The sequence below is a fragment of the Lingula anatina genome, chromosome 3 (assembly GCF_051362555.1).
Source record: "Lingula anatina isolate TDL-2025a chromosome 3, LinAna3.0, whole genome shotgun sequence".
NCBI lineage: Eukaryota > Metazoa > Brachiopoda > Lingulata > Lingulida > Lingulidae > Lingula > Lingula anatina.
In genome coordinates this window covers 28,727,448-28,755,133 of record NC_141769.1, presented here as the reverse complement: position 1 = coordinate 28,755,133, position 27,686 = coordinate 28,727,448, and the positions used below count along the sequence as shown (strand labels likewise).

At 36.9% G+C, this 27,686-nt stretch overlaps 1 protein-coding gene across 4 annotated transcripts in view; it reads left to right on the top strand.

Annotated features, from left to right (window-relative positions):
• LOC106171031 (uncharacterized) overlaps positions 1–27,686 on the top strand; it is a 61,475-nt gene that overhangs the window by 27,355 nt on the left and 6,434 nt on the right. For all 4 annotated transcript variants that reach the window (XM_087007426.1, XM_087007427.1, XM_087007425.1 and 1 more), the window contains 11 exons: positions 2–1,042; positions 1,293–2,022; positions 10,315–10,427; positions 10,734–11,556; positions 20,204–20,330; positions 21,456–21,539; positions 23,994–24,141; positions 24,778–24,891; positions 25,791–25,916; positions 26,334–26,582; positions 27,137–27,241. In XM_087007426.1, the coding sequence (XP_086863552.1) occupies positions 2–1,042; positions 1,293–2,022; positions 10,315–10,427; positions 10,734–11,556; positions 20,204–20,330; positions 21,456–21,539; positions 23,994–24,141; positions 24,778–24,891; positions 25,791–25,916; positions 26,334–26,582; positions 27,137–27,241 (3,660 nt within the window). The remainder of the gene's footprint in view (position 1; positions 1,043–1,292; positions 2,023–10,314; positions 10,428–10,733; positions 11,557–20,203; positions 20,331–21,455; positions 21,540–23,993; positions 24,142–24,777; positions 24,892–25,790; positions 25,917–26,333; positions 26,583–27,136; positions 27,242–27,686) is intronic.

Sequence of the window (27,686 nt, the reverse complement as noted above, 5' to 3'; positions counted from 1 at the left end):
GGCGTGAATTGTGAAGTGAACATTGATGAATGTAATTCTAACCCATGTGTGCATGGCACTTGTAACGACAGGCTGAATGGCTACACGTGTGCATGTGAGGCAGGCTGGACTGGCACGCACTGTGAGACAGAAATCAACGAGTGCGACGAGTACCAACCATGTAAAAATGGGGCCACGTGCACGGACAAGCTGGCAGACTACACGTGTCAGTGTGCAAGACCTGTACAGGGGAAAGAATATGGTGGAAAGAACTGCACAGTACAGCTGATTGGTTGTGCAAATAACGCCTGTCAAAATGGCGCCACTTGCCGGCCATATTTGGTGACTGAAACTCCCGCTGTGCATAACTACACTTGCTCATGTCCGTCAGGGTTCACTGGGTTCTATTGTGAAGTTCCCACATCAGCCTCTTTCAATGGTACCTCCTACATGGTGTTAAATTCGACACAAAACTGGTCGAATTTCACCCTGGTGCTGTGGCTGCGTACCACGCTGCTCAGCGGCGTCCTGATGCACCACCAGTTACCATCTGGCGACAGCATGCTCCTGACACTAACAGGACACAACTTACAGTTCACCTTTAACCAGGTCACAGGCAATCCTGTCAGCTTTGCATCGGAGAATCAACGATTAAAAGATGGAGAGTGGCACCAGATCGAACTTGCGGTGAATTCAGCGGGGAGCACAAAGCTTCATATCTATGGAAATCATTGTCCAGGTGGCGTGTGTACTTATCAAGACAATATCAATGTAAGTTCCCCCCTCACCTTCGGCACGACCTACATTGGTAGTAAAGTGATGGCAGGGGCAATTGACCAATCAGAAGTCACATTCATTGGTTGCACCAGAGATATTGTGTTGAACGGCCAGTTGGTTGTTCCTCAAGATGTGCCGAATTCTTTGGTGGGAGTTTACCCAGGATGCAACAGGGAGGTCCAGTGTGTTCCCGACCCGTGTAGCGGCAAGGGTGTATGTGCTGACCTCTGGTGGCAGTATAAATGTCGCTGCCTGAGGAAGTATACTGGACCCCAGTGTAACCAGAGTAAGTGAGAGAAGAGTGCCGAGTGAGATGTCTATTTTCACTTAAGAATTTGTTGTTGTATAGAGTTTGAATGTCCAGTATCACCACTTGATTTCTAGAAAAAAAAACTTGTACAATTTCTTTATACAGTTATAACAAACAATTTTCTTGATTCTTTTGTTTTTGCCTTGAAAGTGACTTATTGTCATTTTTTTGATAAAGTGACTGTAATATTTTCAAGTAATAACACCCATAACATTATCTTTTCCAGCCTTCCCAGCTGCCACCTTCAGTCAAGGTTCATCGTCAAGTCTGGCACAGTTTACTATTCCAGCTAGAGACAAAAATCTCCTTCAGTATGTCAATGTCATCAGCATGTTTATACGCACACGCCAACCTGACGGCTTTATTTTCTACCTGGGCGGTGTCAATACCAATAGCCCAGGCGACAAAGCCTTCGTTTCTGCTGAGTTGAAAGGCACAAGTCTGCATGTCATTCTCAATCTGTACAACACCATGGAGGGAACATATGCAAGATATGAAGACAACTTGGGCAGCAATTTGAATGACGGTTCACAACATTTGATCGAAGTTGATAAAAACCGTGATAAATTAGAAATCCGTATCGATTCCGTCAGGTTATCAGGAAAGACCATGACGGCCACCATGCTGAATCCAGCAAAGATGTACGTTGGCGGGTTGCCCGGTTTGGGCTCCTCCTCCAGTGGGCGACGCAGGCGACAAACAGTACTTACAGAGTACAATCCTATCTCTGCTACTGTCCAGGAACCTTTCAAGGGTACGATCCAGGATGCTCGGCTCAATGACAAACTGCTGCTGTTTTACAACGTTTCCGTTCCCGACAGTTTCCAATTGAACGAGTCGTACCCGGTGACCCTGGACGGTGTGGTGGAAGGGGAGCAGACGGACGATCTCTGCGCCACTGGAAATCTTTGTGAAAATAACGGAACGTGTAATAATGTGTTCTTTAATGATTTCAAGTAAGTATAGAAAAAAACCAATGCCTCATACTACTTGCTTGGGATCGGATATTTTGTGGTTCTAATTTGAAGGTGAAATTATTTGATTGAGCTATATTTTACCTGATAAATTATGTACTTAGCTGTTTTATCCATTTGCTGCATGATTATTTTTATATCCTGCGTCATCTTCTGTGAGAGGTATTTAGATGTCAAATCTATCTGTCATAGAAGTCTTTTTATGTACAGACACAGATGTGTCTGTACATATAGCCATCATCTGCGTCTGTCGTCGCCGTCGCCGTCGTCGCTGTCGCCGTCGTCGCCGTCGCCGTGCACTTTTACCGATAACACGATAAATGGAAAACTGTTTTTTCTTTTGGTATGAAACTTACAGAACTGATGAATATTCATAATACGCAGGTCAAGTTCGAAAATCAGCATGATCGGGTCACTTTTAGGGAATTTATGCTGTTTTTTCACTTTTTTCAGCATATATGCAGCACCGATAACAGGATAAGTGAAAAACCATTTTACCTTTTGGCTTGAAAGTTACAGAACTGATGAATATTCATAATACGCAGGTCAAGTTCGAAAATCAGCATGATCGGGTCATTTTTAGGGAATTTATGCTGTTTTTTCACTTTTTTCAGCATATATGCAGCACCGATAACACGATAAGTGAAAAACCATTTTACCTTTTGGCTTGAAAGTTACAGAACTGATGAATATTCATAATACGCAGGTCAAGTTCGAAAATCAGCATGATCGGGTCATTTTTAGTGAATTTATGCTGTTTTTTCACTTTTTTCAGCATATATGCAACCCCGATAACACGATAAGTGGAAAACCATCCTACCTTTTGGCTTGAAACTTACAAAACTGATTAATATTCATAATACACAGGTCAAGTTCGAAAATCAGCATGATTGGGTCATTTTTAGGGAATTTATGCTGTTTTTTCACTATTTTTCAGCATATATGCCGCATGATAACACCATAAGTGGAAAACCAATTTACCTTTTGGCTTGAAACTTGTAGAACTGATCAATATTCATAATACGCAAGTCAAGTTCGAAAATCAGCATGATTCGATTATTGTTAGGGAATTTATGCTGTTTTTTCACTTTTTTCAGCATATATGCAGCACTGATAACACAATAAGTGGAAAACTGTTTTTTCATTTGGCTTGAAACTTACAGAACTAATGAATATTCATAATATGCAGGTCAAGTTTGAAAATCAGCAAGATCGGGCAATTTTTATGGAAGTTATCCTGTTTTTGTTTTTTTTTTTCAATTTTTTCAGCACTTTTATAACACCGATAACATGATAAGTGTAAAAATGTTTTTCCTTTCCTTGGATTGAAATTTACAGAACTGGTGAATATTTATTATACGCAGGTCAAGTTTGAAAATTGGCTTGATTGGACTATTTTTACAAAAGTAATGCTGTTTTTTTCCCTTTATTCAGCATACATGCAACACTGATAACGCATTTTAAGGAAAACCAATCAGCCTTTTGTCTTGCAACTCACAGGAGTGATCAATCTGACCAGTATACAGATCAAGTTTGAAAATAAGCTTGATCCGTTAAGTTTTGATGAAGTTATTAGCCTTTTTGTATATAAGTGGTTTTTCTTCAGATTTAATTCTTAAGCATGTTAACAGTCTCATAACGGTACTAATTGGATATGTTAAAGTGTTGTTTTAACATTTTCTGCTTCTTAACAATATTGTTAGTTGATTATATAAAAATGACGGTAAACCTATTATCCTGCATTGTGTAATAAAGTATCAAAAATGGAAAGGAACTCATCATTGCAGTTCGTCAGATTCAATCATTCACTATGTTCAGAATCTCCAAATGGAGCTAATTGGACATTATAAATTGTTCTATTGATATTTTTCCTATGTCAACAATTTTCCTAGTTGATCATTTAAAAATGACAGTTAATTGATGATGGTTTTATGTAAAAAAGGTGTTGAAAATGGAAAGAAAATCATTTCAGTACAGTTATCTCTTGTTAACATTTTGGCATTTTGAAAGTGTGACCCTAACTTCCATGTCCTTGGAGACCTTTCCATATCACATTTTCTGAATATCCATGATACTTTTATTTTTTTATAAAAAATTTGATGGTCATTATGCTGTTAAGTATTATGTTATATTGCATGAAAGTTAAAGAAAACCCTATTTTGGACACTGCTGCCAGGATAGCGATTAAGGGAAAACCATGTTACTTATGATAATCAACCTTACTGAAAAGAGTGAAGTGCAGCTTGTGTTGGAAAACCATCGTAATTGTTTTCTGTTTTGAAAGCAATGCAGTACAGTGCTATTTGGTGCAATAAATGTATATGGATAGTAGGCAGTTAATTCAGGGCCATAAAATAATTTGCTTAATTGATTTTCAAGTTATTTCAGGGTTATAAAATAATTTGCTTAATTAATTTTCAAGTGGGTATTAAATGAGATTACATAAAAACACATTGAGATTTCATTGTAAAGTCCCATCGGTTTAGCTTTCTTAACTGTGTCACATAATTAGGAATCGATGATTATTATGCAGGTAAATGTTATTTAATATGGAAAATAAGTTTACAAAAAAAAATTTGTGTAACGCTTACATTAATGCTAAAGATGAATAACAATTCAATTCAATTCAATTTATTTCTGTACTGGTACATAGATTGTCATGACCTTGTACAATATGATATACAAATGATGATACAATACAGTTAGTGCATTACCATCTTTATATAATGAAGATAAGTACTAGTAAAATCACTCATAGAATATTCTATCTAAGCAATGAGATAAACCTTGGTGTGATTATAAATTTAACATAAACATAGTATAAGCATGTTACACAAAAAGAATTAAATATGTTTTTTTAAAAACTTAAAACCACCGTTACATAGCTGTTTACATGGCTGTTCAAAGCCAGTTTGATGACATTGATAATTACGATTAATGACAATTACATAAGACAGATAAGTAAATAAGTTACACAGATATAAATATTGTGCCATGTTCAGTCCCACTGCCGAGTCACTTCTCACAACAGTGGCACCATACACTGACATTTTAAGGGATATGCTAGGAGTTACCAAGCAGAGCAACCACTTCACTTCTTTTCTTGAATGATTTGATTATAAAGTTGGAGATGGACACTAAAGTATCTTTGTTGGCACTGTTAAATACATGGCATAATTGACTGTCTGGTGACCTTGAATCAGCTTTTAGGGATGAGGTTTTACTGAAAAAGGTGACTCGGTCTGTTTTGTACATTGGGCATTGGAATATAAAATGGTATTCATCCTCAATTACCCCTTGTGTGCACAGGTGACAGATTCTGTCGCACCTTTCAGTTTTTGGCCTGGTGTGCCGCCCAGTTTCGATGTGGAGTTTATGGTCACTCAGACGTAGTTTAGCAAGGGTTGACAAGGTGTCGTAATTTGTTATTTTATCAACATAAGTTGCCCTTTCACACTTTTGGTTAAGTATACGGAAGAGAGATAATTTACTGTTGGCTTGAAGTTTGCTGTTGCATATTTGGGTAAAGTGGTCAGTTTGTCTTTGTTTGAAAATTGTGGTGAAGTTTTTTGGGGGTGACTGGCTAAGCCACACATCACCAAGGCCAAATGTGAAAAGGATTTTTCGAATACCCTCAGACCATGACATACAAGCTGGTCTGAGTGTGTGGACTGCGGGTGGGACATAGGGTGTCAGCAACTTGTAACTATTTATCTCTTGTATGTACGCTTGTTTCATTAGTGTAGCATCAGACATTTGAATAATTTTACACCATAGTTTGACAGATGCAAACTGTATTTTGGTATAGAGGGGAAGGCGGCCAAGTTCAGTGTATACACCATAGTTTGATACGTTTTGATGGAGGCCAAGGATTTGTTTGCAAAATTTTAAGTGCAACTTTTCTGTAGGGCAGTTATCCGTTGACACCGAGTAGCCCCATATCTCTGAGCAATATGTAAGGATTGGGGAAATGAGGGTATCAAATAATTTCTCTTTTAAGGATGTGTTAACATTACTCTGAAGTGGAAGAGACTTAGACAGACTGAAGAATGCCTTTGTAGCACGTTGTAGGAGATTATTTTTGGTTTCTGTAAAGCTTCCTGATCGATTTAGAAGGAGACCTAGATACATGTATTTGTTGACCTCTTGGATTGGTTTTCCATACAGAAAAAATTTTTCACTGTGAGCTTTTGATTTTGAGTTGAAAATAACTATTTTAGTTTTGGTGACATTTACAGTCAGTCTCCACTTGTTACAGAAATTTTCTACTATTTCCAAACTTTGCCTTAGCCCATTGGGGGTCTTGGACATAAGGATGAGGTCATCAGCATAGAGTAAACCTTGTATTGGTATTCCATTTATATCTGGACTTGCAGCACTTTCGCCATCAATTGATCTTAGAAGGTCATCAATAAAAATATTAAAAAGAAACGGGCTCAATGTGTCACCTTGTTTTACACCTAGTGTTGTATTAAAGGCCGGGGATATACCACTACTTGTCTTAACACATGCTTGGGAGTTTTCATACATGCTTTTAATGTTTTTGTACATAAGTCCTCTTATTCCTAGAGTACTTAGTTTGAATAGTAGTCCGTTCCTCCAAACACTATCGAATGCTTTTGAAAAGTCAATGAAACATGTGTATAATTTTTTCTTTCCTTTCATAAATTTTGTAATAATGGACTTAAATATAAAGATATTATCTGAAGTACCATGACCATGTTTAAACCCAGTTTGATGAGGTAGGGGTACCCCTTGTTGGGATGCGTGTGCTTGAATTCTGTTTAACAGGACCGAGTTGTACAGCTTTCCGAGGCAGCTTGTAATAGATATTCCCCTGTAGTTGTTAACATTTGATTCATCACCAGATTTGTGGATAGGGACTATATATGCCTTGTTCCATATTGATGGGTACTTAGCACTTTTGTATATGATATTGAACAATTTTACAATTACATCTTTAAGATAATCCTTCCCTGATTTTATCATTTCGTTGGTTACCTTGTCTTCCCCTGTTGATTTGCCGTTTTTCAATTTTTTTATATTGCTCATGATCTCATCAGCACTAATGTCATGGTCAAGTGCAGTTCTGTCTGGAGAATTCATTTCACTTTGCCTTAGTTTATTTTCTATTTTAAGCTTGAAGTCTTTATCAAAGTTGTGTTTACTTGATTCAGTTTCCTCACAAAGACTTTTAAAATACTCATAAAATTCACTTGGTTCAATAAATAACAGTGCCTTATTATTCTCAAACTCAATAGGGTTATTCATATCATGTTAGTAATTGTACAGCTAGATTAAAAGTTTGAATAGCAGCTTTATTGGTATTTTTTGTTATGTTTTATTTTACATTTTCTTTTAATTTTTTATGCTGTTTTTTCACTTTTTTCAACATATATGCAACATTAATAACACAATATAAGAAAAACAGCTTAGCCAATTGTCATTATACTCACAGGAGTGGTCAATCTTACAAAAATGCAGGTTGAGTTCGAAAATCAGTGTTATCGGGCCATTATTTTAGAAGTTGTACTGTTTTTTCAAATTTCCTCAGATTCAATTCTTAGGCATGTTAACAGTCTCATTATTGAACTAATAAGATACGTAAAAGTGTGTGTTTGATATTTCCTGCATCTTTACAACATTGTTAGTTGATTATGTAAAAATGATGGTAAACTTGTTATCATGTATTGTGTAATCAAGTGTCCAAAACGGAAATAAACTCATATCATTGCAGTTTGTCAGATTCAATCATCCACATCTGCCATGATGACCATGATGGGAAAATCGTGTTCGTTATGATTGTCAAACTTTCAAAAAAGAAACACAGGACTAAAATGCAGCCCAAGTTGGAAAAGCAGTCTAATGGGCTTCTTTTTCTGGAAGTGATTCATTTTAGTGAAATATTCATTATCTTTTTGGCATATTCATTGTGGGACTCGGAGCTCCCATGGACATGAAGCCGGATGGTAATCAAATTTTCTACATGTTCATGCTATTTATAGTCAATAATCAAAAATTGGTGATAATTATTCTATAATTTATTATGTAATGTTACATCAAAATTGACAATCTTTTTGCACTGCTACTGCAAACATTATGAAAAGAAAACTGTGTTATTTATTATTATATTTAACTTAAGAGTATGATTTTTAGGATTGGCATGCAGTTCAAATTAGAAAGCCAGGTCAATTGGGTTATCATTTATTATTGAATTTAATGCAATTTTGTGTGAAATTTCATTTTTCTCATTCTGGCACTTTCTAAGTATAAACTTGAACTCTGATGGGCCTGAAGCCTTATGCTTTTACTCTCATCGGTGTTACCTGTTGTGCAAAATTAAAATTTGATGTTGACTGTGCAGTTAAAGGTACATACGAACCGAGCATCGGTGGAGTGTGGATTCCGAGTAACACATGTAAACCACTTCTACTAGAATCTTATATGACTCAAATAAATTTGACAAGCCAAGGGATAAACTGAATAGATCACTCGATCAGCCAAAAAAGACCTTTAGACTGCTCCTTTCTTTAAATTTATGGTTGTAAATTTAACCTACTTCCGTGACCTACTTTCCTGCCCCATTGACATACAGCTTAGAATGCCAGCAGAAAAATCTGTTCAAACATCATTTTCGGGTAAAATTAAACAATGCTTTTTGGTAATTCTCTTAGTTATACTACTTGAAACTATATCCTGGCATTTGGTTGGTTTTTGTGACAAAAAATTGACTTTGTATGCATCTTTAAACATAATGTATTATTGCATCAGAAGTGGTAGTCTCCTATTTTGTGCATTATTGTTTTGTGCTCTTCTTAAGTTGTGACTTATGGGCCTGAAAGACCTTTGAGAGGGTCAGTCTATAAATTTCCCTTGGGTATCACTTCGCTAATTTCAGTTATAAAGTAATTTGCCTAATTGATAGGCTACATAAAGCACACTTGTGATTTGAGATTACATAAAGCACACTTGTTGATATTTCCCTGTAAACTCCCATAGGTTAAGCTCTCTGCTAGATTAATAATAAGGAAGCAGTGATAATTATGCAGGTAAATTTTGTTTAATATTGCAAATAAGTTATATATATATATATATATATATATATATATATATATATATATATATATATATATATATATATATATATATATATATATATATCAAACTGAAAGATTAAAAGTTTGAATAGCAGCTTCATTGGAATTATGTTTACCTCTGCCAAGGAGGTTATATTTTCACCCCTGTTTGTCATCAACATAACTCAAAAAGTTATGGACCGATTTTGCTGAAATTTTCAGGAACTGTCAGAAGTGGGCCAAAGAGGACAAAAATCAATAATAATCAACAATTGCTACCTTGGCAGAGGTCTGCACTCTCGGAGTGCTTTTCTAGTTTTGTTGTTTTCCTTTATAATTTTTTCTCAAACACTTGCATTTGTGACTTTAAACTCTCATCCGCCTGAGACTCTGACATTTCTGTTTTTCCACATAAGCAGTTGTATTGTTTTTTATGTCTTTAAACATTATGTTACTTATGTAATATTATTTTATGCACTGTCATCATTTTTCAAATATTGAGACTTACATCATGTGAATTTGAACTCTCATGGTCCTGAAACTGTAATCTTATTGAAAGGGTAGATTGAGACCATCTTCTGGGACTTCCGGAAGACAGTCATGCAGGTTATTAAGTTTATATTGCCTGGTATCTATTTTTTCTTCTGTTGGAAGACCATCAAAATGGAGGATGGATCAAAATAGATACTTTGGAATACTGTCAGAAAATATCTGTGGGTCCGCTCATGTTATTGACCATTTTACCTGTTGTGCATGATTAAAATTCAGTGTTGACTGACAGTGCTATTATAAGCATTATTTATTATTGCATCAAAATTGACAAAATGACCTATTTTGCATCTTTATTTTCTGTTTTTTGTCTGTACATTTGACAGCTTTGCTGCCTTGTTATATATTTCTCCATGTCTTTTTCATAGGAAGTTAAATTCTGCAGTTTTGTTGGTGCTTTTGGCATGCTTTTTTTATCCTGTAAAAATATTTGAAAAGCCAGTAAGGAAGTAGTTTGGTTATGATTTGAAAGAAGATATAAATATGGTTGTGAATTGCATGCCACTGGTGAAATTTTATTTCAATTTTTTTAAGAACTGTGACTCTCTAAGGGTTGAAATGATAAGGTACATTCACATTTCTTCATTGGCGTTTTTTCCTCATTCTCTCCAAGTGCTTAGCATGATATATATTTATGTTCTTTCTAAAGCTGTGACTGCCCCAAGGGTTACAAGGGTAAGAACTGCAGTGCCTTGGATTTCTGCATGTATTCCAAGTGCCCAGAAGACTCTACCTGCAGGGACCTGGCTGATGGTTATGAATGTAAGTATAGGGAGATGGTGGGAGGCATTGTGTTACGTCTGACAGGTTGTACACTGAATGTGTTTGGAACGAAGGTTAAAGTGACAAATCCATCCATCTTTTTGAAAAGGGTTCTGAGAAATGTGCCTAAGCTGCTGATTTTCAGGATTTACCTGCATTTTTTCTGTATATTGTAAAACCATAATTTTCATAAGCTAAATGTAATTGATTAAGTGACATTTGTTTGAGTTACTCTTTATCCTGTATGACAGATTACTTATGATGTATAATATCCCTGTGTTACACAATGTATATTTATATTTTCAGGTATAACAGAGGCCACATTCAATGGAATGGACAGTCTCCTCCGCTACAACAACACCATCAACTCGACCACCACCTTTAACCAAATGAGCCTCAAATTCCGCACAAGAAAAGAGAATGCTATCATCTTCCATGCTCGTAGCAATGCAGCTGCGTCAAGGTTCCTCACCATCGAAGTCTCCGAACGTAAACTGAATCTGAAGTACAACCTCGGTGAAAGTTCTGAGCTGCCGACAAACTGGGCGGTCACTGATGGTCAGTACCACAACGTGTCCATAGTGGTCAATGACACCCACCTGACTCTCGCTATGGACCAGGGTCAGGACGAGAAGTCCAAGTCCAAGCCCCAGCCCGTCCAAGCGGTCACTCTGGCTCAGGTGATCAGAGGCAGTGACATGGTATTCCTGGGTGGCATTGACGACACCACTGTCGCCATATCACCAAATACAAACACACAGTCTGCGTTGAGCAAATTCAAAGGGTGCATGGATGAGGTCCGACTTGGGCGCTACCTGCTCCCGTTCTTCTTCAACTCCGCACTGGTTAATGACAGCAGCTTGGAGAAGTTCCAGGTAATGACCAAGGCCAGCATAGTCACCCCCTGCACCCCAGACCCCGTCTGTGCTCCTAGCCCGTGTAAGAACGGAGCCACCTGCGTAGACATCTTCAACGACTTCACCTGTCAGTGTCCCCTGGGTTTCAATGGAAGGCTATGTGAGAACAACATCGATGATTGCCCAGGTAACGAGTGCCAGAATGGAGCTACCTGTGTGGATGGCATTGCTAACTACACCTGTACCTGTCAGGCTGGGTATACTGATGCCAGGTGAGTGCTGCAGTCTTAAGGCCTGTTCAGAACCAACTTGATCAACGGACTAACTAAGCCCTGAATCAAATATGGTACAACTCACTTAAAAGCATGTCAAGATGTAATTGCTCTGCCCCTGCAGGGACAGCATGCGTGGGAGGCGGGGAATTCATTGTCAAGTGCTTGCCATATGTGATCTCTGGATCAGTTTTGTTCTGATCAAGCCCTTTTCCTAAGTGCATGAAGATCATTAGACATGCAGTTTAGCTGATATATACACAACTGTAAAAATCTATTAAATGATTCACAGTATCTGTTACTAGATGGTTGCCATGACAACTTGACCACAAAGTGACCAGTTACCAAATTAACACCTCATAGTGAGGACATCATGTCACTGTAGTCATACTGATTGTCCATTTAAAGGCATTGAAGTCTGAATATGAATTTTAACATTGTCTCACTCGTCTTAGCTTAGAGAAAATTGATTTTTATCGTAGCCACCTGCAGTACTGTATACATTATCATGGTTCTCAAAATGCAAAGATTTACGTCTGTTGTTTGTCATGCTTCTTTCAACAGAATATACCTGAAACTAAAGGAATGTAATAGTAATAATACCTAGCACTAGGTTAGTTACTGTGGCAGTCTTTCCAGATGTTGCAGTCAAATCAATTTTTCATTAGCATAAAGGTACTAAAGAGATTTATTCACATGAATCCACAAACTATTGTTCACTTTTATGAAGTGTTCTTTTAACTATGATCCTTATATTTGCTCCTGGGATGTTTATACACTCAATACAAATGTTATTAAATTATTAACCGAACAATGTGAAAATATGACATAGACCATCAAACAAAAACAAAAAACTCCTTTCCCTTGTTGGTTGATTAAAAGCCATAGTTCATACATTGTCATGTATAAATATTAACTTGATATTACTGTATTTAATGACTCTCCCTACCTTAAAAAACACACAGCTACTTGACATGAACATGAAAGTGAACAAAAAATTCAACTGGGGGAGAAGCAGGTCAAAAAAATTTATACAGATAGATGAAAAGATTAACAGGAACTCATGAAAGATTTTGATGAATGAAGCACATTTCTATCTGATATTTTTTATCCAACAAACACAGAGCATGATTCAAATCAGAAGATATCAGAATCCCACCGTTCAATTTCTCCCACCCTACCTAATTAATTTTCCCCCCAATAATTTTGTACCAAGGCACCTTTATAGCTTTTTGTAGTGCCTAATTACCATGCACAGAGCACCTCATTGATTATACATGCTCAGGTGTAGTACATTTACAAATGCTTTCATGTAACATGGATTTCTATGCACGACCACCTGTTCAAAGACTGAGCAGACTATCACGGGCCCCAGGGCTGAATTCCAACCACAGGAAAATACATGAATAATCCCTGTTTGGGCTAGGGGTCGGGATCCAGGATTTATGACAGGGTCATTATGAAGACTTCACCTGGAGAGGAATATAACCGTCACCTGCAGTTAACAAGCTCGTGGGACAGAGCCATCAAAGCAGTGACATTGGGAACTAGTAAGTGAATTGTCACTGCTACATAGCAGAAGAAAAATGATGGATTTAAGAATCACCATCATCATTAGTGGACAATTTATTGGAGGACATTCGTCATGTGGAAGCATATTATATATCAGTCACAGGAAGTAGATCTAAGCACAGTGATAAAGTGTCCAGTGTGTTCTTTGTAGGAAGTCACGCCAGGCAGTTTATGGGAATGGAAGTGATATTATATCTAGAACAGGAGATGTGGACATTGTTTTCTAAATAACTTGCTGTGACTTATTTAAAAAAATGTTTTCAAAGTGGAAGCTATTTTCTCCAGTCTGATTGTATCTCGTGAAGAGGATGCTGGAGTTCCATTCCAACAGGACACACACACAGAAGGCAATAAATTGGAAACAAACTTGTGAACTTTAATAACCTTCAAGTGCTTTAAGAAGATATTGCTAAGTCGGAGGTGAAGAGAGGTGTGCGGTGAAGTCAGGGAAAGTTCACCAAGTTTTGTTGCCAGTTGGAAACTTTTGCTTAGGTTTTAGGGGTGAACAAGGCACCAGCAGGGCATAGGTATTGTCAGTGGTTTGTTTTGTGCTGGGACTCTAAAGGATTATCTGTTGGAGACTTTCATTTGAGGTGAATAAAATGGTGGTAGCAGGGTGAATATATGTTTGTTCTCTTTGTGCATTCTGGTGTAAAAAAACTTGAGTATTTCATGGGAGAAAACTCTTGTGCCAAAAATATGGCAAAGAAGAAGTTCACATCAGATTTTTTGCCACCAATTATAGGAATTACTGTTTTGCTGATTAGATGAGTTGCTCGAGTTGGGAGTTATGCTGAATATGGAGCAAAAATCGAGTTAAAATGCTGTCCTCACTCTTATTTCTTTGTGTGGTGAGCAGTTTCTCTTTACTTGGAGTTCAGTGAGTAGGGAAAGATTTAGTCTGCTAAACTAGCCAGAGGTGATACACGTATTTACGAAAATAATGAAGATAGAATTTGACTCTTATTGAATTATTGTTGTGGCTTGAATGGTACAAAAGAGCCTTTTATCTGTGATGTGTCTAGAAGTGTTCAGCTTAAGTTTGCATAAACCAGGTAGATTTTATCAGTAAAAAAGTATGGGTCGAGATAAATCATTTAATATTGACACAGAATAGATAATCTAGGTCCTTATGTCGGAGTGAAATGGTTGTCGGACACGGCTTTCAGCAAAGTTTTCAATGCTTTCTTGTTATTAGCTCTGAGGAATACAGCTGCACTGCAGCAGGCAGTGTAAAACCTAGCTGATGATAATGTCAGTGTCACCTTGTCTAATGTGTCAAAATATCAGCTTCAGGAACATTGAGACCTAATTACTTGTCTTTGTACCTGAAATAACCTGTCATCATGTCTTTACGTCTTTCATATGAAGGTACTTAAACGTGGAAATGAGCGGAAACTTCATGTTCAGACAGTGTTTGTTGTGTACTAGTGTTCTTGGGTTTACTATATTGGCTAGAGTCAGTTATTTGAAGTTGTGTCCCCCCAAGTTCAGCAGTTTTAGAATATTTTACTTGTCAGTACTTGTGTGAAAAAGTTTATGTGATCTGATATTTTGCTGTGATCAGTTGATTAATACTTTTGTTTTAGCTTTGAGTTTTTTATCTTGAAGTGATAGGTTTATTGGCCTTTGTTCTAATTTATCTATTTATGGGAGGACCACCAATGCCTATGGATTTATCACTGGCTTAATATAGCATCTTCAAGTAATCAAAAAAATGATATTTTAGTGTATTTTTTTTTTTCAAATTAGAATGGTAGTATCATTTCAAATGCATGGGCCATTAAGTGCACAAATAAAGTCAATATTGCATTGATTGAAAAGATAAACATCAGCGAGGCTACTTTGTATCTTTTATTGAACAGTTTTTTTAATCAATATATTATTGATGTTTTGTGCTGAAACAACAATATCTGATTTGGCGATCCTAATCCTGCGTGACTCCATTGCTAAAGTCAATTGATTAACAAAGGTGGCCAGATTTTTGCACTAGACTTAATTGACATGTTTTGCTATGAGTATGTGGTTCCCTTTTAGCAGATATGGAGAGAGATTCTAAAGACATATCAAGAAAAGCAACAGTAGAACTGATGACGTTCTGATCCTCGGGGTTGTGTAGAAGTAGCCATAGTGTTATATGATGTGGGTTTTCTCTGGTTGAAAAAGCATTTACGGAAGTTCACTTTATGGGAGTGTGGCAGAATGCACAATGTCAATATGATATCAATAAAAAGCTTACATATCTGGAGGGAGTCCTCTTAGACAAGGTGAACTGCATAAACAGTATAGGAAACGGTGTGTGCCTGTAACAGTAGAGTTCTAGACTAGTGTATGCCTGTAACAGTAGAGTTCTAGACTAGTGTATGCCTGTAACAGTAGAGTTCTAGACTAGTGTATGCCTGTAACAGTAGAGTTCTAGACTAGTGTATGCCTGTAACAGTAGAGTTCTAGACTAGTGTATGCCTGTAACAGTCAAAATAGACAGAGTTTGAAAGAGCTCAGTTATATTAACTATGGATTTCGCTGTATTTTGATCACCACAGTTCATTGAGGAGTGACTATATATTATATTCTGTCATGCTGTAGAAGCAGGTGTTTTTGTATTAGTGATAAGGTGAAGTAACATGATAGGGAAGATGTAATAAGATGTGAATGAATGAGATCACCTCATTATTATTTTATTGTTGTTTGCCAGATGACATTCTGCTGTGAATTTTCAGTACTGTTCTGGCAGGGTTTAAACCTTTATCAGATGCCCAGTCTGATGCATTAGTCCAAGGGGGGGGAGGGGGGGGTCTTCAGGGACCCTGTAGGCAAAAAGAGTTGTCTTGGTAAAAAATTTTTTTCAATAATTTTGTTGTGTTTTATAATATTCAGTGGTTGGATAAACTTTGTTATTATTGTAAGAACTTTCAGACCGGCAATTATTTTTTAAAAAAATAAGTGGTTTTCATTTTGGATTTGATGTTTAATTAGGAAAACTTCAAAAGTCTGATGTGGTCAGGGGCAGTAATTTTGATCTAGATCTGAGGTATAGTGAGAAATGAATTGGAAACTTAAGGTATTTATGTCAACATAATCCCTCCCCCATCCCTTTTGTCATTTTACTGCTGGCAGGCTTTGATTTTACATCCCTAATGCAAGGTGGCAATAGTAAGTCCCACCCTCCACCCCTCTTTAACACAGATCTATATGAAAACCACAAGAGTAAACAGTGTATTTCAAGGGCAGACCTGTTGTTTTCTTTGTATCCTCACCTTTTCTCTCGCTCTTTTGGCTTAATGTGTTACTTGGGAAATTTGTTCACTGCCATTAATAGAAACTGGCCTTTGGGTCTTCTCAAAGTACTTTAAGATATGTTGTTTTTTGATTGCCATTCATGATAATTCTCAGACTTTGACACCAGGTAGTAGATAAAGTGAGACTTCCGCTAATTAGTTATGATAACTTCATCACCTGGCGCCCTCTAGGTATAGGAAGCCAGTACGACAGGTGCCCTAGGACAGTTCAGCAAGTGCCCTGTATAGGTAGATGAGGTCAAGCTTGACCAGTAATGACCACCTGTAGTCACAGGCGAGAATATTACGAGTGGACCATGACTGGTTTTGAAGTCTTTTGTCTCACCCATTCTCTCCACCTATATGTATGGATGGCTATATTGCAGTGCTGTTAGAAGGGTATATGTGTCGTTTGGCACAGGAGGAGACCATACTTATTTAATGCATGGCCAGTTTCAGCAGTCAGTTTAGTGAGTAACCACAGCCTGGCTTCTCTCAGCTTGAGGGAAGGACCCGCTTGTCATCAGAGATGAATCATGCGGCGTGCATGCTGTAGGACCTAGGTGTAATTATCATTAGAATCACCTGTATTTGTGCCACTCAGCAGGCTATTAGCAGAGGTTGAGAGAAGGCAGGACACGTTGGGAAAGAAGACATTTTGTTACTCCACCGATCAAAGAACAGTAGTTTGCTGTTGATATAGTTGCTGGATCAAACAAGCAACAGTTACCATGAAAACTGCGACTTCCTGGTTGATTTGATGAATTTTTTCAGGTTGAGGTGAAGTGAGGAGGATGTGATTTTAATGCTGGAAAAATGGCTGACGTAGAATAACAGGAATGTTTTGACATTACAATCTCTGATCTTACCAGAAGTTGGAAGTTGATCGTAAAAGCGACAGGAAAGGAATGATGCTGTGATGTTGTGATCACCATGCACTCCCATGCTTCATATTAGTAGTGTGAGACCTTTTGTGTCAGGACAGATGTCAACCACACTCCAAATATTAACATAAATGTTTAGAGATAGAGCAGTTTTGCTACAGTGTTCACTGGAATTTTACCACATCTTGATTACACTGGAGTGTGACTTTACATCTTACTTAATAAATAGTGAACTATAAGCAATCAGAAGGGAAAACAGTAGAAATTGGATTTGAGAAAAGGGCATCCATTTCACTGGCTCAATATTAGTGGTTTGACATAAAGGAAATTAACGGTTACGAAAGAAACTGCCTCCTGGGAAACTGATTACCATATTACCTGGATGTGGTGCAATTCTCAGTAATTGATATTACAAGACTATTTGTGGTCTAATTGGAGGATAATGTGACAAAAACTCTTATTTTTAATAAACCCGACGTCACTGCACTGATTTTACCTGATACAGAATCTGTTCAACATCCTCAGATTTTTAAAAACATTTTCTTTACAAGGCCTGATTACTTGAGAAGTGCAGTGCATCACAGATATGGGTTACTCTAGATAGGAATTAACATGTTGTTACTTGAAGATACTTGACCTGCCTTTGTTGTGTGTTTGTTGAATAATTCATTGAAAAAGAACAATTTGATAAACAAGGAACTTGCTGGCTGGCAAGTTATACACTGGAAGCTGTAGGAGGTCGGATTTTGCAAGCCTGCATGAAAGAAGTGACCAATGTTCTATATAAGTCCCATGAAATGGGATTGATTCATTGGCATTGATTGGAACAAAAACTTAGATTAATTCTCTGTATTAGGAGAGAAAGAAAATCTGTGTCGATTTCTACTTAGAATATAACGACAAGTCAAGGTACATTGGAAGTGAAAGCAGAATTTGTCCATTCCAACTGGGACCGTGATTAAAACGACATTTATGGAGAAAATATATTGTAGCATGACAATGAGGACCAAAACGAGAACTGATCCAAAAGGGTCAGTGCTCCTAAAACTCAACTTTCCCAAAACAAGGACGTGTTCAGAATCAGTGAATCGCAAATTAAGTATAATTTCACGCTGGGATTCTTCAGTGAGAGGGATGCTGACTTGGTGCATTGTATTTGCATGTTTATTAGCTTTCATTCCTCAGGCCAGGTAAGCATGCTTTGCCATTTTAAAATCTAGGTTGGGTGGTTTTATGTTTTTGTAAATTGGCATTTCTGTACATGTATGTAAAATACCCCAAAAGTATGTGTGGAATGTTTCTACTTATGGTCAGACAGCTCTGCATATATTAATTCTATAAACTTGATTTTTTTTTATTTCACTTAAAAGACAGAAATGGTGTCTAAAAATGTAGCTAATAAAACATGTTTTCCTGATTTTCTGATGCTCACTGAAATTCGAAGTAGTTAAAATGATCTCCTTTTTCATCTCCTGTAAACTTAGAAAATTTAGGATGTGAGTTACAAACAACAACCCCCCTCCCACACACGCACACACACAAGGTCAATTCCAGCCCCAATTTTTAATCTATATTATTCACAAACAACATTTTCATTACAGTATTTCTCACAACACACAAGTGACTCCAGTTGACTTTTTTTTTTTTCAGTGAGTAACCAGACTAGAAATTATTTATGAAACATAAATATTCTTTATCATGCATATATCTTCCCAGTGCATAAAAACACCCAGACTATCACAAGGGCTATTTTAAACCCTATGGTATTAAATGACAATTTAATTTCACCTTCATGTTTTTTAATGGTGAGAAAGGTTTGAAATTAAAATGAAGGCTGACAAAAGATCCAGTTTAAAGGCTTTCCATTTGATAATGCTCAGTTGAAGCGAAGGACATTTCATTAAGATTTATATCCCAATAGCTTATTATTTGGGTGTTCTGAATGTGAAAGTTCATTAGTGTTTTTATTGTCCACAGACTATATATAAACTCTGTGGGGAGCAATTCACCCATTAATAATTATGTAGTCTACAATATCAGGACTTTGTTATTCTTTTCTTTTTAACCCCACTGAATAGAGCAGTGGGTTGAAATCAAAGGGAGCACCTGTTATTAACTCTTAGGTCAATACTATTGGGATGATTACCTGTGGCTGGTGTTAAGAACTAGATGTAATGGGGAGATTGCCTTCTGGTTAATATGGGTAATCATGGTGTCAGAAGCCCAGGTTTGGGGGGGGGGGGAGGGGCAAGAGGTCCATTTGCACATTGCTTTCACATTGTTTAATATACTGTTTAATTCTGAAGTTATAAAATTATCTTAATTGCGTATCTGTTATATATGTATTAAAATTGATCAAGCAAGTCTCTGTATGAAGCACTGCATTTAATTTAACAACTAAATGCAATTATATTATATTATAATATAAAGTCAGCAACCTAAAATGACATTTGTCTGATATGATTTCAACTTGGCTGCAGTTCAGTTTGAAGTTGTGGTATTGATATGAAATCTGTGCATAAAACTGATATGAGCCTTTTAGGAAATTACATTTAGATCTTGGTCCTGATTTACCCCAGATTTATCTGATATATTTTATCAGAAGAGATTAGGGCAACCAATATGTTTTTACTGCTAATTTTTGAAGTTTTGAAACAATGTAAATTGCTCTTATCTTTGATATATATATATATTCTTATATATATTTTATTCAAAGTCTCAACCTCTCTCCCACCCCCACCCCCAGCACACACATTCAAGGACACATGCCACATCCCCTTAAACTTTTATTTCTGATTGAAAACAATGTCAAAAGCCAGAAAATACTGAACAGAAAGGTAAGTGATAGATAGTAAGCAATCTTCCCAATAAGGTGTTATATTATATTTTAAAAAGTCTTTCGTTATATTACAGGTGTCAGACAGATATTGACGAGTGTGCCTCTAGTCCCTGCCAGAATAACGCCACTTGTATTGATAAAGTGAACGCTTTTGAGTGCAACTGTACTGCTAATTTCACTGGACCAGTATGTGAAACACATGTAAGTATTCTGTTATTTTATTTGTGTGTGACTTTCTTAAATGGGAACAACTCTTAGTATGAGATTCATATTTCATGAGAAATACATTGCAAACAGCTCTTAGAAATATGATAAATTGCATTTTACTGCCAAAACAGTGGTTATCGCAATTATTCTGGAATCTGTGCTTGCCATCATAGATGGCTATCTTCATAGATGGCTATACCTCCATAATAATCTTTTAAAAGATTATTACAAAAAAAATGTTTAGGAAAAAAACATGAACTAACTTTAAATGTAGGAATGAATTCAACCATTTGGCCAAAGCAAATAGATGTTATCCCTTTAACTAATTTAAATATGTTCTTTTTGTGTTGAGCAGAATTCTCTTTTTGCTAGCAAGGACTGTACATATGTCTCATACACAATAATCTTATCAAATTGGGCCACTTTGGTACAGTCACATGTTTGCAAGGCCTGTCAAAAGAAAATAAATATAAAAATACAAAAAAAGAGCATGAAATTGCCGTTAATTCCTAAATGAGCACTTATTTTTAACCTATTTCATTTTTTAAACCTCTACACCACCATAAAATATTTAAATCCAAATTTGTTAGGAAATTATTTATCAAACTCTTCTGTAAACATCCCTTATTATCATTATTAAAATGCCTCGTTGATAAAGAATTGTGCTTATTTGCTTAAATGATAAAGGAAAAAAACCAGCATGTGATACCAGTTAGACGCAACAGGTTTGCAATAGTTGAGGCGTGAATGATGTAATTGCGGTAGTTGAGACTGGATGTGCTGGATGTCACAATCCAAGCCTGCCTCTGTGTGCAGCAAGGGATGATTTCAGAACATTCTCACAGATTAATAACTACAAGTTGGTTGGTTTCAGCATAATACAGGGAGACGGATCCAGAGATATTTTCTGACAGTGTTTCAAATGATCTTTGTTGATGCATATTCCATTTTTGACCATCTTCCGACAGTGAAAATTAGATACCCGTCAATGTAAACCTGAAAATCTGACCATCTTTTGGAAGACCCAGAAGACAGCTTAAATTGGCCCCTTTAATATAATACTGTATCGAATGGTTTGAAATGTTTTCAAATGATTGTATGTTGTTCTGTCTGTTTCAGATCAGCGACACCTGTGCTTCTGAGCCGTGTGAAAACAATGCAACGTGTGTGGATATAAACCGCAATGAGACAGAGCCGGGACAGGTGAGTGTTCTAGTGTTAATAATATAATATTACCTGTCCTGATAAAGTATGCTATGGGAAAACACGGGGAGTAGCTGTTCTATGTGAAAACTATTGAATGCTATAACTAGAGATCAAGTAAGAAAAAACAATTCAACTTGATCATTGTAGACTAAGATGCACAGTGCAGAATTCTTTTCCTTAATTGGATAATAAAAAACAGATTATGCATGATGCACCATAAACACAATAATTAACATGTTACACATACGCACTTTACACAAAAGTCTCCTTGAAAGAGTAGTTTTTAGATAACAACTGACAAGAAGGGGCATCGCGATAATCTAAAGGTTCATTGGTTTGAAGGCTCTTTGGTTCGAAAAATCATATGTACACACCTCTGATGAACTAAATTTTATTGCCAGTTCACTATACACTTTATTCATGCAAAAATTTGGACTCTCGAACCTTCAACCTTTTAACTTTTGCCACAGCCCCCCCCCCCTCCCCCCAACAAGATGGCTAAGTTTATGTGGGTGTCCAGCTATTGTGGTCAAACTAAAATTATCCTTAGTATGATGGTCAGATGGATTTAATGACCATGTTAAGTCATGGCTTGGCAGTTGATGGGACTGTTAAGGGGCACATCAAAGCACTTGGACATTTTATGATCCAGTTCTACCTTTAATTGAAGATTTATGTTTAAACTGATATTAGTTGTTGTCACTCTGAAGGCCAGGTCCATGTCTGCGATTGACGTGGGCTGTTTGAGTTCAGACCATCTTCAGATTGACTATTTAAATGATGTACTGTTTATTATTTGGGCATTATTTAAAAAAAAACTATTGGATATAAATGTTGGGTATTGTGTGGATCAGTGTTAAACTTTACATAACTTCAGTCTTTCATGATTGTTCTCTAGAACCAGCATGATGTTAAGTTAGCAAATGAGCTCAAGTGAGACATGAATTATAGTGCATGCTATTTGTTAGAAGTAAATGTCATGTTACAGTTAAAAACTGTACATGGGAATTCAATTAGCGTTATGAGTTCACTTGCGTATATGTAGACACCGAACCTTGGACAAATTGAACTTGCATCGGGATCAGCCAGAGAATTCTGGTATTACGTATTTTAGAAACTGATCGGGACTCAACCTGACACAATAGTTGAGTCTTACTAAAATGAGTGAACAATCATTTGGATGTATAAATACCTTTTCCATTAGAAATAAGAAAGTATGGCAGCATTGAAATGTCCTTATTTCAATATATTTGCTGTCTGCAGATAATGTATAAAGCAACCAGGTATTAAGTGCCTGCTTTGAAGTAATTATGTGTTATTTTGTTCACACAACATATTAAAGCACACCGCATTTTAGAAAGATTTCTCTACTTGGTTCATTATTTGCATAAAATCTTAAGGTGCATGTTGCACTGGGAATTACGATGTTCCCTTCATAATTTAAGGGAGAACCTGACGGGACAACACAGAATTTCATCAGGGCACTCTTTCATGATGGACACCCATTGAAATATCTTTTGGTACTAGAGATTGGTGCTAGATATATCTGTTGTAGACATCACAATCTATGAAATGCATTCCTGTAGCTTTTCATGTCACCCTGCCATCTGTCAATCCCCACGTTAATCACGGCCACTTAAATTTGATCTATCTCCATCTTTGAATCTTGTCATCACATTTTTATGCCAGGAAAATTGGCCAGCTGGGGAGACATTATTTACTATTCTTATATTTATTAAGTAATCATGGTCCAGGGCCAGGTGCATGCATTGGGAGGGACCGTTGTGGATACTACATGGGTGCAGATGTTAGTTATCCTCAGTCAGGGCATAGGATAGTTAAGCATGTATGCCCTGTTGGTGTATAATTGAGAAATGCAAGCTGTCACCATGGTCTATGAGGTGGGACGTGTATTAGCTATCACACCCTTCGCAGAGTTCTCAAAGATACCAGGCTGTAGTTTCTATCATGAAATTTATTCTTCACTCTGCAAGTAAGTCTTATTGTAGTTGATTCTGTTGAATCATTTGTATGAATGTGGTACTGCATAATTATAGCAGATGTAAAGCAGACATGCAGGAGAAATGTTTTATTACCTTGTTTAGGGTTTTTTATTTGCACAGAATGAAGAATTTTCTGTTCCTTTATCTGGGCTGTTTTAGATAGTTTTCTGTCATAGATTGTGTTGTAAGCTTCTTAGGTAAGTTTTATCACCCTGAATAGACTGTAAGAGTAACATATAAATTGAGCTGAAGCTACGGATTACTGAAAACATTGTTACAAGACAAGGTAATGATGAAGCTAGGTTTTCTAAGAATGTGGACAAATTTGTTGAAACAATATTGAAAGTGTGCAGAGAAATTTACATCTCAGCTTCTTTGGCAGTATTTAGCATATTAGCAAAAACAGAATATATTCATTATTGGTTAGGAAGTACCTTTTCTTTTCCAGCCTCTATTTAAGTGCAGCTGTGTTCGACCTTTTGAGGGCCAACTGTGCGAGAAGATGATCGACTACTGCGAGGACGTGCCCTGTCAGAATGGAGGGGCCTGTATAAACGATTACACACTATTTACCTACCAGTGTAACTGCTCTAAAGGTAAGGACCTCGCAAAAACACTTATCTTTTGTTTATAGTTGTGCTTACAACTCCTTCTGAGCCAATATCGTGATATTTACCTCACTGTTTTCATAGAATCTTTTTAACATGGAGAACATTGTAATTATTTTGGTATGATACTTTTACAGAAATATGAAAATTCTTAATTTGAAATGCAAAGTAAAGGTGTAAAGAAAACTGCTCAGTCACTATTACGTATATGTATTGGTTTGAGTTTGTCTGCTCCTCAAAGTCTTTAATTTTGAATTATCTCAGTTGTTGGCAGAACAGACCTTCTGTGACAGAGTAGTTAAATCACAGGTGTGACTTATTACCTGAAAATTCTGGCACTTAAAACTAGAAAATGTCATTCTGCCTATTATGGTGAAGTGGTACTGTCAAAGATGAGATTTTGAATGGTCATTGCCTGTTGAACACAACTGTTTGCTCTCTCTCTTTCTCTGTCTTAATCCCTGTTTTTTTTTCCCCAAATCATTCTTTGGAAAGGACACACAGGCACAGAGATAGATAAATCAAGTATCTATGTGTTAATTTCTCTCTGTTCTCTGTTGTCTGCTGCCAAGGGATAAGTTGATCAGCACATTACACTTCATATCTCACTCTCTCTTTCTCCAGGCTACTCAGGTAGGAACTGTACAGTGAACAGGGACGACTGTCCAGCTAACGCCTGCAGTGGACATGGTCAGTGTGTGGATGGACTAGACACATACACTTGTAATTGTAATCCAGGTAAGTAGGGAAAATGTTCCAAAGTATGTCAGAATGAAGTTTAAAAATCTGAAATCAGGAAAAAAAACAGAAAAACCACATTCCTGTACTGTATCTTAATCTAACCATTTCTATCTGTTCTTTAACTATAATTATACAAAGATACCTTTCTTGGCAACCTTAGTAGTTTTCAACTTGTGGTTTCCACTATAGAAGAATATGGAGAGGAGTTGCTGCTGTCCGCATCTTTTCTAAACACCCAATACTAGAGATGAGATTTTTTTTTATTACCCGCAAAAGCATTTGTTGGCTTCTGCTTAGGAATGTAATCTTCTAATGTCTTTTCTGTGAGGAGTACCACTTGCTTAATGAAGTGAGACAAAACTGTTGCATTACTGAAATGGATAAGGTTGTATTGACAAGGTTTCACACCCTGCTGTTGTCGTGTTTGTGTAAACAGCCCTACTTAACAACACTGTTCTTAACTTGAGAATTTAACAAAAAGGTTTGACATTAAATGCTTTACATATTTGGAGTAAAAACTGAAATTACTGAGTGCATGATACGTGAATAGTTTCCCTGCTTTTCATTCTATTAAATTTGTTGAAAACAGCAGGGCTCAGTTTTATAAAGGACGTTTGGCACTAACCAGTGGATAAGCCTAACCAGTTGATAAATTCTCCTAGCACCTATTAAGTAAAAGATGGTTAAATTGTGTTACATATACAGTGTTCTGACGGAAAACAGCCAATTAGTTAATGGCCAGTGTTTAACTGGATTAAATGATTATTTAAAGGTCAGTTAACTAACAGACTATTTAGGTCTGGTTAGAGTTAAACAATGGTTAGTGCTAAATGTCCTTTATAAAACTGGGCCCAGGATTTTAAACCAGTTACTGATCCATCCATTTTATTCCTCAGGCTGGGCAGAGTGGAACTGTTCTAGGGACATAGACGAGTGTACGGAGATAAACCCCTGTGTCCACGGCACCTGTACCAATGCTCCAGCAGGAAGTTATACTTGTAGCTGTGACAAAGGATATCAAGGTAGCTCTCTCTCTCTCTCTCTCTCTCTCTCTCTCTCTCTCTCTCTCTCTCTCTCTCTCTCTCTCAGTGTGCAAGAACATGCATTCTGTAAGCCTGTGTGTGCATATGTCATATGCATATGTCTTTTTAATACTGTAACATATGCACTTGGTACATTTTTATTGACTAGTGCTCCAGCAGCTTCATTTTCATTCTTTTGACAGCTGTATTATTCATAGACTGACACATCTTGTCATAATCGCCTGGGGTCATGCTGAAACAGTAAAAAAATCCTTTATGGAACTAATTACATATGCTACACGAATAATTTACTTGTAGTTAAACACACTTGTTTGAAAAGTTTTATAGTGCTGTTATTTTAAGACAATTTTGTTAATTAGAAGTTTTGAAATGATGTCTAGGAACATATTTTTACAGGTAAAAATTGCTCTGAAGATGTCAATGAATGTGAAACAGAACGGCCTTGTAAAAATGGCGCCATTTGCTACAACCTGGTCGGCAGCTATTTATGCAACTGTTCCACCTTGCTGGGGTATTCTGGGAAGGATTGCGAGATTGCAAACTGCTCGTTCAGCCAGTGCCAAAATGGCGCTACGTGTGAAGTGTTCGATAACTCGACCACTCAGGCCCAGCAGTGGCTATGTGTTTGTCCTGAGTTTTATGCTGGTAAGTGCACCGAGAGCACATTCAGAACAGCGGACTAACAGAACCACGGATCAAGTATGGCGACCCATTTAAAAGTTTTTCGCTTAGTTCCTGATAAGACACTTAATGGATTTCCCAAGGGGATTTCACAGCAAGCCTTTAAGTGGGTCAGCCATATTTGACCTGCGGATGTGTTAGTCTCTGTTCTGAATGCGCTTCAAGTCTTGGAAATATCTCTACAAGTGCCCAGTCGTATATAGAATGAGTCATTTGTAATTATAACTGAATTATAACCTTAAGAGAAATAAAGATTAATTGCAAAATGGATATGAACTAAGACCTAAAGCCTAGTGGTGTACCTGATTTGAAGATAAAAGATAAAATGGAGGATTATTTTAATGGACAAAGATTAGAGACAGTTTTATTAACTTCATTGTTGAGGCCTTTTTCACAGGCCTAAGTAAAAATACCAGTTTTGACAACAGAGGTATACTGTTGTTAGTAAGTTTTGTTTTTTCATCGTGTAGGAACTATCTGTACATATCTGATTCTCATGTTCTGTACCACATATTCAGGTCCACAGTGTGATGTAAAGCATCCCTGTGCAGACAACCCTTGTCAGAATGCAGCCACATGTAGTGATGATGACCCAGCAAGATACCAGTGTATTTGTGGTCCAGGTAGGCAAAGGGCTAGGGTAGGATCGAATGACGGATAATCTTGAAGACATTTCATTTGTACTTTCTGTATTGTGATACCCCAGCATAAATTCTGAGGCTTAGCTGACTTAATTATTTATTTATTTGTTTATTTTTGCTTCTTCCTCAAATTTCCTAATTTTTTCAAAGAACAAAAACTTTAAATAAAAGTACTTTTGCTTTGTTAGTTAAAATGTGATAAACTAGCATGGTTGCTTAATAATTGAGCTTATTCATAACCAATCCCTGACACATGTTGAAACCATGTGTTGCCTCATGTATACCTTGTTAACACTGAAGTCTATTGTTCCTGATAACTGTTTGTCACAGCTGTGGCTCCACCTCCAGTTGAATTTGGCTGGGAAGTGGCTCCATCTACATTTTATTTTGAATTGAGGCTCTTCATGATAATGCGATTTTGGTGTGA